We start from the raw sequence: 16,665 nt of genomic DNA on the forward strand, positions 1-16,665 counted from the left end.
GAATGAGGGCAGCTCCATTGCATGCGCTAGACGCGCGTATGGGGATATGCGAGTGTAGATCAGGTCTAAACCGGTGACTGAACCAAGGTCTAAACCGGGTCTAAACCGGGTCTAAAACGGGTCTAAAACGGGTCTAAAACGGGTCTAAAACGGGTCTAAAACAGGTCTAAAACGGGTCTAAAACAGGTCTAAAACAGGACTAAACCAGATCATGTATTTATAAGCTCTGGCTGTGAACTGACCTTCTAAACTGATGGTTCTGCAGGAGACAGTAAGAAGACTCTGCTGCTGAAGACCAGTGAGGGCTCCCCTGAGGTGCTGAGTTTTCTGGCTAACAAAGCATGTCAGTGCTATGTGGCTCTGAGCGACTGGGACTCTGTGAAGGAGTGGCAGAACAGCATCCACTCACTAAAGCACAGCTCCTCTAACCCCCCGAGCATCAGCCTCAAGGCAGACTTCAACTACCTCCAGGCCCTCAGCCACTTTGAGGCTGGTGAGCTGGAGGAGTGCAGGGCTCAGCTGGAGCTACTGCCTGGGGAAGACTGCAGTGCACTATCTACTGGGAAGGACAAGCTGGGTAAGGCCATGTCACTCTTCTTTATATCCACTGCAGAGTATATACTCTTAAAGCAGGACATTTAATCGACTGAACTGTGTACTGTGGTGTTTCAGTGCTCTTCAGTTCTCTACTCTTATTAGTCTTTATTTTTATTGGCTCACTAGGTGCATTTAGCAGTTTGTGGTTTAAAACATTAAACTGTTATATTGCAAGAGGCCTTTGACATCACATGCCTCTCCTCACTCTCTCCTTAAGTCCTCCATACCCCACCTTTCCTCCCTCCTTACTCTCCCCTTTAGTCCCCCTAACCTGCCCCTCCTCACTTTTTGTGTTAGTCCTTGTAGCACTGCCCAGTTTAACAGCTGTTTAATATATGCCTATGAGCAGTTTAGAAGTTTAGTTAGGTCCCACTGCAGTATCAGTATTTGAAACTTATAGAGCAACAACTCAAATTTCCATAAATTTTGTCAGATCTGAAGAAGCTGCTGCCCTCCATGAGCCCAGACCCCTCAGAGCTGCACAGGGCCATCGAGGTGCAGGTGCTGCGTAGTGCTGTGAGCGCCATGGGCAAAGCAGAGCCACCAGCAGACTCACTGCCCACAGCCAGCCCAGAGTAAGCCCACACACACATTCATCAAGTGCCATCTTAGACGGCCGCCATGGGTCACACTGAGAAAAACAGCTTGTATACATAGGGCGCACGTTTTAATGTACCCTTTGGTTTGCTCCTTCAGTACTCTGGTGCGCTGCCTGAAGCAGACAGGCCGGATCTGCCTGGGCCCTCTGCGCCTCTCCACTCTGACCCTGTCCGATGCCCTCCCCATCCCGCCCCTGCTGCAGCTGCACTGCACCAGTACTCTGGAGAACACACTCACCTCTCAGGAGGTAAGCACACCTCTAAGGTCTCTGTATGAATTAGGGATGGGCATGATTAGTCGATTAATTGATAATTGATCATTAAGAATTTCATCGATTACGTTCATTTTAATCGACAAACCGAATGTAGGTTGCTGTGCGTAGCGTAGAGTGACCAAACAGGGTCAGTACGTGTAGCTCTCTGCACTCAGAAGGAACGAGACACAAACAGTCGGTCAGTCTGCAGCGTACTGAAGTGCAAATATGAATGATGTGCAACGATGACTTGTACAAGAAAGTCCACGCATTCCGTTCGGGACAAGTGTGAGTCCATGTGCACAGTGTATAAAGCAGCACATATGTTTTGGTGTCCAGTGGGAAAAATTTTTGCCAGGTGAGAGTCGCGCAATGTCGATGATGAGTCCCCACCTCCCCTCCCCCCGTACGGTGTCCTGGTTTTGACAAACGCAAATATGATCACACTGACCTGTATTCACCTGAGTCGTGTCTTTTAATCCGACAGAAATTGACCGCATCAGCGACACGAGCTGTAGTTTTATCTTCGCTTAGTTTATGCAAATTAGCGATGCGGTTTTAAGTTTCGTTTTTGTGAGAGTTGCGCAAAACTGAATTAAACACATTATAATTTCAAACGGATTGATGTGGCTCTAGAGTGGTTACGGTTTATATGTCGTAAAGTTGAATTTATGTATGAAGATTAGTAGTGCAGATAGTAATAATAATGATGATCATTTTAATATAAAAACGTTAATGATTAATCGATAATCGATCGTTAATTCTTCCGACGATCGATTAAGAAAATTTCACCGAATGCCCATCCCTAGTATGAATGTAGAGACATGCTTTATTGATCCCACTAACCCTGTGTGTCTGCAGGAGTGTGTCATCCCCCTGTACAGTGAGGCTGTGAGCTCCTGTAAGCAGCAGGACGTACGGCCATTCCTCCAAGTGCTTCGATATACCATGTTCCAGAAGAGGCTTTTGCACAAGCTCAAGGGTGAGGCTGGAGCTCTTCTGACTTAAACAAGTTCTGAGGATCCAACATTATGCTATATCCTAATCAGATTGTTAGTGTGAAATGTGTCTTTTTACAGAATTTAATTGGTTATTGGTAATGCTTTTCCTTCTCTAGGCTCTTCATCTTCTGTAGATGGACATCTGATGCAGCTGTATCTGACCACAATCAAATTTGCCCGTAAAAAGGGCAACATTCACCTGGCATGGCGTCTGCTGAATAAGTGTGCTGAGCGAGTTCCAGGGGAAGGCCCAGAGGAGGAGCTGCACACTGCCCTCACGCGCCTCTCTCTGGACGTTGCCCTCCAGGAGACATGGGGCCCAGAGCTGGAGATCGAGAAGGCCAAGGTCCTGAGAACTGCAGGTATTAAGCGTTTCTTTAATAATTTACAGGGAATAATAAGTAAGTCCCTTACAAGAGTATGTTTTACAGGTCAGTCCAGTGCAGCCATGGAGATGCTGAGCAAGATGGCAGTCACCTACTGCAGTGGGAGGAAGAATGAGAGTGCCTCCTGCAGGTCTGTGCTCACACTGTGCAAGTGGCTGCTGGCCGACTGGAAGGACATGACTCCTCAGCTCAAACAGGCAGGTTCACTTTGCTTTTTAAACATGACCTTTCAGCGAACACAGGCTACTCGACAGCGGAACACAATTGCATTTACTTACTTTTTGTCATGTTACCATTCAAGACCGTATATTCAGTTCACTGCCAATTATATGAATTCTGTTTTAAACTACATGGGAAGCAGTTTTAGAGTTGTTTAGCATGTTGTTAGTTACATGGGATCATTCTTCTTAGTGTAGCCTCCTTCAGCATGCTGTTAATGCTCCTGTATGTCTTTTTAATTGTGCATGGGGAACAAAAGTAACGTCTTGTTGAATACATACTGCTCTGTGATTGTAGGTGGTTAAGAAGTCTGGGATGCTGAACTCCAACAGCATGAGCAACCTGAGCCAGAACATAGCCTCTCTGCTGGCAGTGCCTCTGGAGGACCAGGGCTCTTTGCACATCACTGCTGAGACATCAGGTACCTACACACTCCCTCTGAACCTGAACACATGCCTGAGGTGTTTGCAGCCCACTCTGACTGCAAACACCCTCTCTGTGTTTGCAGTCAAAGTGGGCGTAGGAGAAGCTGACTACGTGTTAGGCCAGCTCTACCAATTGTCCACCAGCCTGGCCCCAGAGATGGCCAAGTCCTGGGCTGCTCTGGCCAGCTGGAGTTACCGCTGGGGCAGGAAGGTGGTTGATAATGCCAGGTCAGTAGTGGCTCATTTCTACATGTGTGATATTAAAAGCTCAGAATAATAACTCTTAAACTCTCTCAGCCAAGGGGAAGGCATGCCTCTGCTGCCTGCAGAGAAGAAGGAGATTGAGGAGCTGCTGCCTGAAGGCACCAGTGAAGAAGATAAGAGTGCCATCTTCAGTGTCCTGGGACAGGCCATGTGCCGGCCCACAGGCATACAGGTACTCTCTATGCACTCGCTGTACACTTACTATAGTGCGCTCACTGTAGCAGGAACAGGTGAGCAGGCCAGGCTCTAAACCAGGGGTGTCCAAACTTTTTTCATCAAGGGCCACATATCTAAACGCAGACAAAGCAGAGGGCCAATCGAGGGCCGTAGACTGGTGCTCAATACAGTGAATAATTGAAATTTGTGCATGTTTAACCTGTTAGAATGAGCCATCAGTCTTTCTTCATGCTTAGATCCTTAAAACCACACAACAAATATTAAATATTAGCTTCACCAAGGTAGATTTAAAAAAAAACCTGCAGTAAAAAAAAAACTTTTTAATTGATACAAGGTAATTTGGGCCAATTCACCTGGACGCCTGAGGGCCAAGAAAAATTTGTCTGAGGGCCACATTTGGCCCCCGGGCCATACTTTGGACATGCCTGCTCTAAACTGTGTTTTCCAGGATGAAGACATAGCCCTGCAGCAGGAGGATGAGGAGGATGACCTGGTGGATGTGATTTGGAGACAGCTGACTGCTGCCTGCCCCTGGCTGCTGGACATGGGCCAGCCCATTGCAGATGGGTTGATCAGGGTGTGGAGGCGTGTGGTGGACCGCATCTTTGGCCTGTATCGTGTCTCCTGTCAGGCCTACTTCACCTTCCTCAAACTCAATGCAGGACAGGTGAGAGCTTGCTGCAGCATGTAACTACTCTGCAGGGTCTGTCAGCCCCTCTCACTGCCACTGTTGTTGCAGGTGCCTCTGGATGAGAATGACCCCAAATTGCTCCTGTCCTGTAATGTCAGTAAGCAGAGCAATGATGACCTGATAGTGATGGCCACTCTGCGCCTCCTGCGCTTGTTAGTGAAGCATGCTGGAGAGCTCCGTGAGGGTCTAGAGGTCGGGCTGGCCTCCACCCCAACAGCCCCCTGGAGAGGTAAGTACTTTGCTCAGATCCATTCCAGTCTGTGTGGATAAACTGTGCTTATCATGCCTCTAATGTTCCATTTCTCCTCAGCCATCATCCCACAGCTGTTCTCCCGTCTGAACCACCCAGAGGCCTACATCCGACAGAGCATCTGCAGCCTGCTGTGCAGAGTGGCCCAGGACTCCCCACACCTCATCCTGTACCCTGCCATCGTGGGCTCTCTGTCCCTGGGAGGAGAGGCTCAGAGTGCAGGTGGGCTTTTTTATTCAGCATGATCTTATGTAAATGAGCTCATGGCGTATATAATGCACAGCTGTAATAGTGATATACCACAAGTCAATGTCCATATATTGTATATATATAATTTTATTGAAAAAGGGAGTCCTTGGTTTCATAGTTTGTGTTGACAGGGGCCAAACTGCCATCGGCCCTGCCCACCTTCCTGGGCAGTATGCAGAGTGACGGTCTGGGGGAGGAAGAGGAGCAGGTGGACAGCAGCAGACCAGAGCCCTCTGAGGAGCAGGGCTGTAGCCCAGACCAGGCCATGATGCATGATTGCTACAGCAAGATCGTGGAGAAGCTGTCCCAGGCCAACCCTGTCATGGTGCTGCAGGTACGGCTCGGACTGTCTGCTAAGGCTGCTGTCAAGGGAGAAATTTATCATTCAATGGCCAGCAATCATTGTGATCTACATCCATATAGCAATGATGAGCTCTGTTCGCTGATAGTGTATTTTGTCATCATCAAAATGGATCTTGGAAAAAAAAAAAAGTGCAATAGCCTCTCATGTAGCTGTAATAGATTTCAGACATGTGAACTGTTATCCTATTGTCCACAGGTGCAGCAGCTGGTGGGTGAGCTGCGAAGGGTTACCCTGCTCTGGGACGAGCTGTGGCTGGGTGTCCTGCAGCAGCAGAACATGCACGTGATGAGGAGGATCCAACAGCTAGAGGATGAGGTCAAGAGGGTTCAGAGCAACAACACCCTGCGCAGGTGTGTTTCTCTGCACATGGCGCAGACACTCCTCGACAAAACACTATTTCATTAGCCATAGTTTCATCTGTGAAGATTTTGTATTTTAGTTTGACATTTGCATCAGTATTGAGCTATTAATATCTATTATTAGCACTGCTACTCACTTTTCAGTTTAAACTTTTTGGGATTAGAATAATAATCACAATGAATTTTAAAAGTGTGATCGGCTGCACAGTCCTAATTATTAGATTAGTTTTAAATAAATTGTTAAACCCTAATATGTGCAACTTGTTAATTGTAAACTGCAATATGAAACTGCAATAACAACTTGACAATGTGTCCATTGGATTTCTGCGCTAAACTGCAGAACTGATCATGTGTTGGCCATAGACTGTATGAGGGAGTGTGAAGTCACCCAATAGAATTGAGCTCCACTCAAATGAAGCTCACAATGCTAGCAGTTACAGAGGCGAATTTGGACCCAGGCTCCATATTAGGAATAGGAATTTATGGCAAAATAAAAGGATCATGTAGAGCGGGTTAATCTAATGCAAGTCAATGGGATCATCAGTAGTCCCCCCATGTTCCCTTCCTTTTTGTAACGGAACAGACAGCATGTTACTTATGTGCATTTATGCAGTCTATGGTGCTGGGTCTGCCTCTTTATAGTGCCATTTCACAGTAATATGCAGCATGTATATTTATGGTTTCATTTTGTCAAAGTAACCTTTTGAAACACTTCAAAGGGTTCTGGTTATAATTTACATGTTCTCAGCACTCTATCCTCAAATATACGATGGTACAGGATTACTCAAACATACATGTATCACCTTAAATACTACTTCAAATAAGCCAATTGTAGATATCATTAAAAATGTATAATACTTGTCTTACTAACTGCCCTCCTCTGCCTACGTGCTGTGTCTGTGTGTGATACAGGGACGAGAAGACTGCCATTATGCGGGAGAAGCACTGTGCTCTGATGCGCCCGGTGGTCTTTGCTCTGGAGCATGTGTGTAGCATTACCTCAGCCCCTGTGGAGACCCCACACGAGCAGTGGTTCCAGCAGACATACGGAGAGGCTATCAGCTCAGCCCTGGAACGTCTCCGCACCCCTCACAACCCTGCCAGCCCGGCCAGCAGCTGGATACCCTTCAAACAGGTCTCTTTGCAGTGACACAAGTAGTGGTGGTAGTAGTAATGTAGTGGGTTAAAGTGCATATTAGAGGTTTTCATGTTTTCTTTTTTTCTAATTCTGACTTGGTCTGGTGGAATACCTGAGGTAAATATGTATCAGTTTTAAAAAGTTGAGGGAAAAAAGTACAAAAATACATGAAGTAGCCGGGGGTTCTAAAGATGGCAGAGAATTCTTCTACCATGGGCTGTATATATAAATGGAACGTGGCAGTTAGCAGGTTAGCCTTATTCAAATAGGAAGTGAGAATGGGCACTTCCGGCTCCATCGACTCTGGCTCCAATTCTTTTTACTGTATTGAAAAACAGACCCTCTCTGTTGCTGTAAAGTATTAAATAATACAATTATGCTTTGAGGCAAGATAAATGTCCCTGTGTTTTTATCACACAGATCATGCTGAACCTGCAACAGCGCACTCACAAGAGGGCCAGTTACCTGCTGCGCCTGGATGAGATCAGCCCTCGCCTGGCCTCCATGAGCACCACAGAGATGGCCCTCCCTGGAGAAGTGTCTGCCTCTGACACGGTCACCATCCAGAATGTGGGCAACACCATCACCATTCTGCCCACCAAGACCAAGCCCAAAAAACTCTTCTTCTTGGGCTCGGATGGACGCAACTACCCCTATCTCTTCAAAGGTCTGCTAATGTGTTGTCTTTGGGCAAGACACTCCATTCTCACACATTCTCACAGCCTTGGTGGATGGAGTGTATGAGTAATAAACCTCCGCCAAGGAGGTTATGTTTTTGCCAGCGTTTGTCTGTTTGTTTGTTTGTCTGTTAGCAACATAACTCAAAAAGTTATGGACCGATTTTGATGAAATTTTCAGGATTTGTTGGAAATGTGAAAAGGAAGAACTGACTCATTTTGGGGGTGATCCAGAAGAAATCCTGGATTCTGGATCACTTTGAAATTTTAGTTAACATTGTGGTAAATGGGGCCAAAAATTTTGTTTCTCAATATCTCTGTTAATTATTGACCAAACCCCATGAAATTTGACTCAGGGATGGACAATGGGATCCTCTTTCATATTCCAAAGGCTGATCCGGATCTGATCCAGAAGACTGATTTTATCGCAATTTATATAAAAAATGGGGTTAGTCCTTGGCGGAGGTCTGCGCTCTCTGAGTGCTTTTCTAGTTGGTGTTTGAACAGGCTATTTAAACAGGATGACAGCCTCTGACAGTCTAAAACTCAGTGTATATCTGAGCCATTCTTATTAGCCTCACATTGTGTTGATTTCATTGTCTCTGATACAAACTCTTGTTTTGTGTCGGTTCAGGTTTGGAGGACTTGCACTTGGATGAGCGCATCATGCAGTTCTTGTCTATTGTTAACACAATGTTCACCAAGATAAACCAACAGGAGCAGCCTCGGTTCCATGCCCGGCACTACTCTGTCACTCCCCTGGGCACTCGCTCAGGGCTCATCCAGTGGGTGGATGGGGCCACACCACTCTTTGGCCTGTACAAGCGCTGGCAGCAGAGGGAGGCCGCACTGCAGTCCCAGAAGGTTAGCTCACAGCCTTGATTGAGCCTTAAAACCGAGGGCATAAAGTGCTTCAGTAGTAGCCATATGACACACTCATACACACTCACATACACACACACTCACACACACTCACACTCACTAGTTAATAGTTGTGATGTGGTGGTCATTAAGAAATCCTAACCCACTAATTCACTTTGATTCAAGTAAACAACAATCATAACAAAAAGAATATTATGAAGCAAATAGTTTGTAACTTTAGCAGATAGAAGTACAGTTTTGTCTTACTAATGTGGTCCCATAATTGCTTGTGACCAAAACCAGGGCTGTGTCCCCTATCTCATGTTCTTCCCCAGGACTCAGGCCAGCCCACCCCCCAGGCTGCGCCCTCTGTGCCCCGTCCCAGTGAGCTGTACTACAGCCACATTGGCCCGGCACTCAAGGCTGTGGGACTGAGTGTGGAGGTGTCCCGGCGTGACTGGCCCCTCAGTGTCATGAAGGAAGTCCTAAAAGACCTGATGGAGGCCACTCCCTCCAACCTGTTGGCCAAGGAGCTCTGGTGCTCCTGTACTACTCCCAGCGAGTGGTGGAGGGTAACACAGGTACACACCAACACAAGCTTCTGTGGGCAATCAACCATAAGATAGTTCTTGACATATGATTAATGCTATCTTTGGACATGATACCTGTTTTAATCACAAGCATTTAGTCCTTATTTACCAGTCTCTTTCTCCTCTGGTTTTGTTTTCAGTTGTAATTTGGAAATTTTTTTATATTTAAATATTGTATGTATGTAACATATATACATTCTTAAGAATGATGCATTTTACTCCATAGTCTGTATGAATGTGTTTTCCCCAGTCATATGCTCGCTCTACTGCGGTCATGTCCATGGTGGGCTACATCATTGGACTTGGTGACCGTCATCTCGACAACGTGCTGATTGACATGACCTCTGGAGAGGTGGTGCACATAGACTACAATGTGTGCTTTGAAAAAGGTAGGAAAGTCATCTCTTTACTAGAAAACTAAGGATGAGGACTAAGTCTGGTTAATAATAAGCAACACTTTATTATTGTTCAATGCTCATTTTACATGTTGAGCAGTGCTAATGTTGTGTGTACCTGTGTGCTAGGAAAGAGTCTGCGGGTACCAGAGAAGGTCCCATTTAGGATGACACATAACATTGAAACGGCTTTGGGAGTCACAGGGGTGGAGGGGATCTTTCGGCTCTCCTGTGAACAGGTAACTGCTCCCTCTTTTGACATGTAAGAGCACTGCAGCCTGTGTGGGGCAGTGGTTTGACTGTGGTGCTCTGCAGGTGGTTCAAATGATGCGCCGGGGCAGAGAGACCCTCCTAACCTTGCTGGAAGCTTTCGTATATGACCCCCTGGTGGACTGGACTGCCGGGGGAGAGGTGGGCTTTGCTGGGGCTGTGTATGGAGGAGGGGGCCAGCAGACTGAGACGAGGCAGACTAAACGTGAGATGGAGAGGGACATCACACGCTCACTCTTCTCCTCACGAGTGGCAGAGATCAAGGCAAGTGCAACAACACAGTGGACATTTTTACAGCCACAAATATTACTTATCTAAAAGCAGCCATGTTATTTTGGCACAAAAGACAGAGGCTGGGAGATTTTAGTTGGGTCAGGGGGTGAAATGTCATTAACTAAATTGTACCCTTTTCATTACATAACATTTAATTATTGACTTGATAAATGAATATGTTGATATAAAGACTGAGGCTGCTGGGCTGACTGCCTGTGTGCTTGCAGGTGAACTGGTTTAAGAACCGTGATGAGATGCTGGCAGTGCTGCCACAGATGGAAGAGGCCCTGGATGAGTACCTGATGCTCCAGGATCTGCTGTTTAAGGGAGAGAAGCAGCAGGTCACCCTGCAGGAGGAGCTGGCCTTTCTGGAAGGAGCCGAGGGCCAACCAGAGCACCTCATCCTGACGCTAGAACAGAGGTCAGACTCACTGCTGCACCATCTCACAGCACCAAATCCAAAGCAAAGTCATTTTACAGTTCATGCTATATTAAGAATAGCTCAACATCCTCCAGTTACCCTGCAGTTATACTTTCATGTTTGGTGAAAAAATAAATTAATTTTCAGCACCCACAAAGCACATTGTCATATCTTTGGGTTTTAATGGTTGTATATGTGCAGGTACTCTGAACACAACCAGCTTCAGTCTCGACAGAGGACTGTGCAAGAGGCCATCCAGTCCAAGCTATCAGACCTGGAGCAGTACATCAGCCAGTACCAGGCTGCCTTCTCCAGTCTGGAGGCTACTCAGTTGGCCAGCCTGCTGCAGGACATCAGCAGCCCCATAGACCTGGGTGCGTTCGTAGATTCAGAAGTGTGAAAATATCTGAAAGTGTTTGTGTTGGAATGATCTCTTTGCCTCTGCTCCTCAGGTCCCCCCAGCTATGTACCAGCCACAGCCTTCCTGCAGAATGCTGGCCAGGCCCATGTGATTAGCCAGTGTGAGAGCCTGGAGGCGGAGCTGAGCTCTCTGCTGCAGCAGCGCCGTGGTCTTCTGCGGAGCTGCCTGGAGCAGTTGCACAGCTACGCCACTGTGGCCCTTCTGTACCCCCGAATCAGCTTAAGACGCCACCGAGCCTACCAGTGGAAGAGCTGGTTAGAGGAGCTCATGAGGGAGATGACTGCAGAGAGATGTCAGCATATCTATCGACAGTATGTACTGCTGTTTCGTTTAGAGGCTCTGAACCACACAAACGGACACAAAGATGTCTGTACATCTCCACTTAAAAGCCACGGGCCACTCATTTGAGGACAGCGAGGTACAGATTTTAGCCAGAGAAAAGAACTGGTTTGATAGAGGATTGTTAAGAAATGGAATCCTTCTCTAAACAGAAATGGAGACTCACACACCATCTACCTCCTATTTACAACTCCATCCTCAAACCTAAATCAAAACAAACAAGAGAACAACAGGTGTATCCAGGTCAGGTCCAGAGGTGTGGAAGCTCCATTATGACCATGAATTGTTATGTTAATTAGACCCCACACCCTGTACAGGTCAATACGTCAAACTAACAAACAGAAACTGTAAACAAGTGTGTGTTAGTTTCATTTAGTTAGCTCCTCCCTGCAGATATAAGGAAGTGTTCACCAGCATTCTGACCAGAACTGAAGAAGCAGCTTGGATGAGCTGCAACACGTCTTCAACCAAAGATGTCTAGTGTCTTTAATCTTAGATGTGACAATATAACATGAATCACGTAGTTGTTCTTCATCTTTTTGTCCTCCCCAGATATGAGGTGCTGTTTGCGTCCCAGCCACCCTCCCCATCCTGTCAGTTCCTTTCCAAAATGGAGTTGACCTTACAACATCAGGTGGCAGAAGCCAATGAGCGCATCCTGCACCAGGCAGAGCGTCTAAAGGCCGAGGGCACCAGTGCGGTGGCATGTGAGGAGCAGCTCCAGGAGATCCAGCGCTGTATCGCTGTGTTTCTACAGGAAAACGGAGACATGGGCGCTCTCAGCCTGTCAGGGATCGTCACCTCTGCTTTATGCACTCTATGCAGGTAGGGCCTGCCCTCACCCTTTCTAATCTGTCATACATGGCATATGACTCATTGGACTGGTCACACAAAACTCTTTTCTGTTCTGATACACTCAGAGTGGATGAATGACATTGCATGTGACAGCTGTATTTGTACTGAATGTTTCGTCTCTCTCTGGGCCATGTCACAGGAGGAACCTGGTGATGGAGGGTGCTGCAGCCAGTGCAGGAGAGCAGCTGCTGGAGCTGACCTCTCGGGATGGGGCCTGGTTTCTGGAGGAGCTGTGTAGTATGATGGGGAATGTATGTGCACTGAGCACACTGCTACAGTGCTGCCCCCCCTTGCCCCATGACCTGGACCTGCCTGCCCCCTCAGCCACCAGCCAAACCATGTACCTGGCCAATGCAGTCTACACCTGCCTACAGGTGTGCACACTGCTTCTGAGAAACCTAATAAGCACAAATACATTCTATTCTAACATTGTTTTCACATGTTTTCATGCTTTGTAGGAGCTGAACACAAACTTCCGTCAGATCATCTTCCCTGAGGCTTTGCGCTGCATGATCAAAGGAGAACCCACACTGGAGAGCATGCTATCCGAGCTGGACACTTTGGTGGAGCAGGCATCTGATGGCCTAGGCCTTCAGGAGCTCATGGAGAATCTGCAGGCCTCTGCAGGGCTGGAGCCTGATGGACACTGCCTGCATGTGACCAGGTCAGGACTGCCTCCACACCCTCTTGCTAAGCACAATGCTTTCTGACAGAATGCCCGGGCATGTATAGGGCTCAGGATGAAATGTGAAATTACTATTTTAGGTATTAGCAAAATCCACCATATTTGTATACAAACATCTAAAATGTAGAATACATTAGTTAGAACATTATAAAATAAACAAATGAGCTACAGAAAAAGTGTCTCAAAAAGTTTAAATAAACTTTTATTTAAACTTTAAATAAGTTTAAATAAACTTTTTGAATGAAAGTCTCTGAGGTGTGCTGACAAAATCCTTGACTCTGTTGTCCCATACTAAATGTTGGAGTAATGTCTGTAATGTTGTCCTGTGTGTCCAGGCTGCTGCGTGCGCAGTACTCTGAGCTCATCCAGCCTCGCTGTGACAGCTCAGCACAGGACCCTACAAAGGCCTCTATGGGGCAGACGTCTCCAGGGCAAACCTCTCCAGGGCAGACCTCAGCGGGACAGATGTCTGCGGGACAGATGCTGCTGGTAGCTTTTGACGGCATGTTCACTCAGCTGGAGACTGCCTTCGGTCAGCTGACTGAGAAGGTAAGGATGAGCTGTGGGCTAGTTAAGTACCAGTCGTGTATCAGAGGTCATCAAACGTATCATTCAGCACACACAAGCCACTTCAGACAATTTACATAAATGGACAAATGGAAGTCCTACTGCAAGAGTTTTATTGTAAATTGATTTGTGTAAAATGTTAATGTGCCCTTTGAAACAGTTTGTAGTATGTAAATTATTGCTGCAATAAGAATCTGCCTGTTAGTATTAGTGATAGTCAGTGTGTAACAGTTTGCCTGTTCTTGACAAACGAAACGCCCAAATCGGTAGGGCTAGCTAAGGTAGAGAAGAAGTTAGGACCTGTGAACTACCAAGTACGATGGTTAGCAGATAAGTTGAAGGTGGACACTGTAAAAGCGGTTGACATGAAACCCTATTTCGGACCCGATAAGCCGCTGGCTGGGGGGGATGTAAAGACCACTTAAGTCTTCACTGCTCTTTATTCACTCAGCTGGGCTGAAATGCTTATGTGTTATCAATATCTATGGTGTATGGTCCTTTACATGTATGTGCCGTTATTATTTAGGCCATATCAGACTGTTCGTTGTGCCCTCTCTGGACGCACGGGGATTTAAGGGTGTGACGTCACACGCTGACTTGGACACATGCCAGGAGCTGTCAGGGCCGTGGAGCTAACATTATTGGAATATATCCCTTTCTTGTGGATTATTGCGTTTCCATACGTGTTGGATTGTACTACTCTACAGGAGCTGCTGGACTATGGGACAAAACCGGAGCGCGGGTGGCGTGAGTAACGCAAACTCTACAGACTCACGTCACGCTGCCGCCGCGCAGTGGGCAAGGAAAACTTTGGAAAGTTTCTGGGGACAAGTAAAGCTTGTTGGGGCGGTTGTAGTGAAGGTGGTGGATTTGGATGAACCGCTCTTTATTGTTTGTTACACTGGGAATTGACATTTGGGATTTCTGTTTGGGTCTAGGGAACTGGTTGCGCTCGAGCGCGGGGTGGTGATTTATTGTTAATGTGGCCATACTCGCGAATATCTGGTAATTCCATTAAAAGAGTCTTTGCTTCACCCCGCTGATTGAATAGATCCTCCCCCGCGTCCTTAAATTTGCGATGTAGCTTTTCGGTTGTCAAGAACAGGTGAATTGTTACAAGTGCGCACACACACACACTGGAGATTGTCAGTGTGCACACATGGGAGATACACATGGGAGATTGTCAGTGCACACACACAGGAGATCTCTGTACCGGGACTAACTGTATGTTCATCTCAGCTGAGCTGTGTGGAGGTGCCAGGAGCCTGGAGGAAGGTGGATGTGTTAAAGGAGGCACGGGCTGCTCAGATGCACTTCTTTGACAGTACATCTCAGAGACAGCTCATGGATGAGTTCTTCTTCCTCAAGAGGCTGCAGACCATCAGGGACTTCTTCAGACTGTGCTCCTCCTTCTCCCAGGTGCTCTCTGGTAAGACCACACACTGGGACTTGTATTACACTTTTTCCAACTACCATTTGATTTTTAAATAGAATAAAATGTATACATATCACCCAATATTGCAACAGCAGTTGCATTAAAATGAACATAAGCAACATTTTAAATGAATGCAGTGCGCAGTTGCTGGCGTGTAACCTCTCTTTGCATGTGTCCAGGTACCTACCCTTCTGAAGACCTGTTTCCCACCAATGGGCCGAGTGCATTAGGGGGCCAGGCGCTGCACCTGCCTCCCACCTCTGCCACTGTAGCTGTGGTGAGCGAGGAGCAGATGATCCGACCTATCAGAGCCTTCACTGCAGACTTTGTGAGGGAGATGCTGATGGGACTGCCCAGTCAGGCCATGGGGCTGGCCCTCTGCAGCATGATTTCTGCTCTGGGCCTGGACATTGTCAGCCACGTGGAGGCCAAGGACTTTGGAGCAGAGAGCAAGGTGTGCTCAATGTGGAAATTTTACCCAAAACTACCTGAGGCTAGAGCAGCATCTTGAATAGCAACAAACAATAGTGTGGGAAGAGGTACAATGGTCAAGGCCAACTTAAAGTGCAAGGTTCCAGGCAACAGACAAATGTTCAGATACACATGTAGCAGCAGTTTAGAATGTCTCCTTAGACAGAGCCAGACAGTGAATGCAATGATGGGTTCTGGTGAAAATCTAAAAATGAGATTTCATGTTTAAAGGGAAAGACCTCTAGTTGCATGAGTCATATACAGGATAGACATGCCACACTAGAGGAGCAGGACCACCATGGACCAGTATGTTGTCTAATGTGTCACCGGGCTCTGCAGGTGTCTCTGGAGGAGGTGTGTAAGGCTGCGGTGGAGCAGTGCTTGGCTTCAGGGCGTGTCTCTCAGCTGCTCCTGAACAGGGCCACAGTGCTGGCCTCTTCCTTCGACACGGCCTGGAAGAAGATGGATCTCCTACGCAGGCTGGACACAGGCCTGGAGATAGCCAAGGCCAGCCTGCAGCGCAGCCAACTCCACACGGCTGTGTTCCAGGTACAAGCAGAAAAGAGTGCTCACATCATAGTACTGTATTTAACACATAATAGCATAACTATATACTGTAATGTCCAATACAGTGGCAACACGAGGACGTCCTGGGCCCCAGCAGTCAGCCTCTGAGTGTGAGCATCCCCCCGCGCTCAGTCATCCTCAACAACATGAAGAAGAAACTGTACAAGCTGAGCCAGGAGGAGAGCGCCATTGTGTCTGTGCAGGTACTGTACAACACTGCTCACACTCGTGTGCTCCAGCAGTAGGACATGTAATGATTAAGTCTTACATTTCATGGTTCCAAGGAACCATCAATGCACACTCTTATTCTCATCTTCCACTGATGGGAGCTGCACTGTTCTAACATGTGGCTCTGTGTGTTTAGGAGAAGCTGGTGTCCCTGGAGGCCAGTATCGAGCAGCGTTTGAAATGGGCAGGAGGGGCCAACCCTGCCCTGGCCCCAGTCCTGCAGGACTTTGAGCTAACTATCAGAGAGAGGAGGGCCATGGTGGCCAGGGAGGGCCAGCTCACCAGCCAGGTACTCTGCTTTACTCTATTCTTTCATGATTATGAGAGTGATTCCACATCCACTCACGGCTTTCTGTCGTCCAGGTGACCTTCTTGTGCTCCACCATCCTGAACCTGGAGGGCCTGAGGACACGCACCCCAGAGGCCCTTAACATGGACGCCACCCTGTTTGAGCTGCTCAAACGCTGCCAGCAGACATGCTCATATGCAGCCCAGTTCAACAGCAGCGTGTCCCCCCTGGAGCTGCAGCTACTGCAGAGGCTGGTCAGTCCAACTGTACATCCACCTGTGTGTTCTGTGTGTAGAGCTGGGTACAGTGGAATGTGAGTCCTGAGTGTGGAAGCTTGGTTTGAAATCT

At 47.4% G+C, this 16,665-nt stretch overlaps 1 protein-coding gene across 2 annotated transcripts in view; it reads left to right on the forward strand.

Moving 5' to 3' along the window:
- Positions 1 to 16,665, forward strand: part of smg1 (SMG1 nonsense mediated mRNA decay associated PI3K related kinase) — a 42,798-nt gene that overhangs the window by 22,148 nt on the left and 3,985 nt on the right. For both annotated transcript variants that reach the window (XM_055152382.1, XM_055152383.1), the window contains exons 25-58: positions 266 to 577; positions 1,031 to 1,172; positions 1,294 to 1,444; positions 2,312 to 2,432; positions 2,568 to 2,813; positions 2,883 to 3,034; positions 3,354 to 3,477; positions 3,565 to 3,709; positions 3,779 to 3,917; positions 4,371 to 4,589; positions 4,662 to 4,842; positions 4,924 to 5,085; positions 5,244 to 5,446; positions 5,672 to 5,826; positions 6,748 to 6,970; positions 7,394 to 7,640; positions 8,285 to 8,514; positions 8,847 to 9,092; positions 9,352 to 9,490; positions 9,626 to 9,735; positions 9,812 to 10,030; positions 10,267 to 10,460; positions 10,662 to 10,834; positions 10,913 to 11,192; positions 11,773 to 12,045; positions 12,215 to 12,449; positions 12,534 to 12,739; positions 13,096 to 13,309; positions 14,567 to 14,756; positions 14,942 to 15,216; positions 15,573 to 15,782; positions 15,866 to 16,003; positions 16,165 to 16,317; positions 16,392 to 16,571. In XM_055152382.1, the coding sequence (XP_055008357.1) occupies positions 266 to 577; positions 1,031 to 1,172; positions 1,294 to 1,444; positions 2,312 to 2,432; positions 2,568 to 2,813; positions 2,883 to 3,034; positions 3,354 to 3,477; positions 3,565 to 3,709; positions 3,779 to 3,917; positions 4,371 to 4,589; positions 4,662 to 4,842; positions 4,924 to 5,085; positions 5,244 to 5,446; positions 5,672 to 5,826; positions 6,748 to 6,970; positions 7,394 to 7,640; positions 8,285 to 8,514; positions 8,847 to 9,092; positions 9,352 to 9,490; positions 9,626 to 9,735; positions 9,812 to 10,030; positions 10,267 to 10,460; positions 10,662 to 10,834; positions 10,913 to 11,192; positions 11,773 to 12,045; positions 12,215 to 12,449; positions 12,534 to 12,739; positions 13,096 to 13,309; positions 14,567 to 14,756; positions 14,942 to 15,216; positions 15,573 to 15,782; positions 15,866 to 16,003; positions 16,165 to 16,317; positions 16,392 to 16,571 (6,587 nt within the window). The remainder of the gene's footprint in view (positions 1 to 265; positions 578 to 1,030; positions 1,173 to 1,293; positions 1,445 to 2,311; positions 2,433 to 2,567; positions 2,814 to 2,882; positions 3,035 to 3,353; positions 3,478 to 3,564; positions 3,710 to 3,778; positions 3,918 to 4,370; positions 4,590 to 4,661; positions 4,843 to 4,923; positions 5,086 to 5,243; positions 5,447 to 5,671; positions 5,827 to 6,747; positions 6,971 to 7,393; positions 7,641 to 8,284; positions 8,515 to 8,846; positions 9,093 to 9,351; positions 9,491 to 9,625; positions 9,736 to 9,811; positions 10,031 to 10,266; positions 10,461 to 10,661; positions 10,835 to 10,912; positions 11,193 to 11,772; positions 12,046 to 12,214; positions 12,450 to 12,533; positions 12,740 to 13,095; positions 13,310 to 14,566; positions 14,757 to 14,941; positions 15,217 to 15,572; positions 15,783 to 15,865; positions 16,004 to 16,164; positions 16,318 to 16,391; positions 16,572 to 16,665) is intronic.

The sequence above is a fragment of the Boleophthalmus pectinirostris genome, unplaced genomic scaffold (genome assembly GCF_026225935.1).
Source record: "Boleophthalmus pectinirostris isolate CB_2022bp ecotype Guang Dong unplaced genomic scaffold, ASM2622593v1 HiC_scaffold_17, whole genome shotgun sequence".
Classification (NCBI taxonomy): Eukaryota; Metazoa; Chordata; class Actinopteri; order Gobiiformes; family Gobiidae; genus Boleophthalmus; species Boleophthalmus pectinirostris.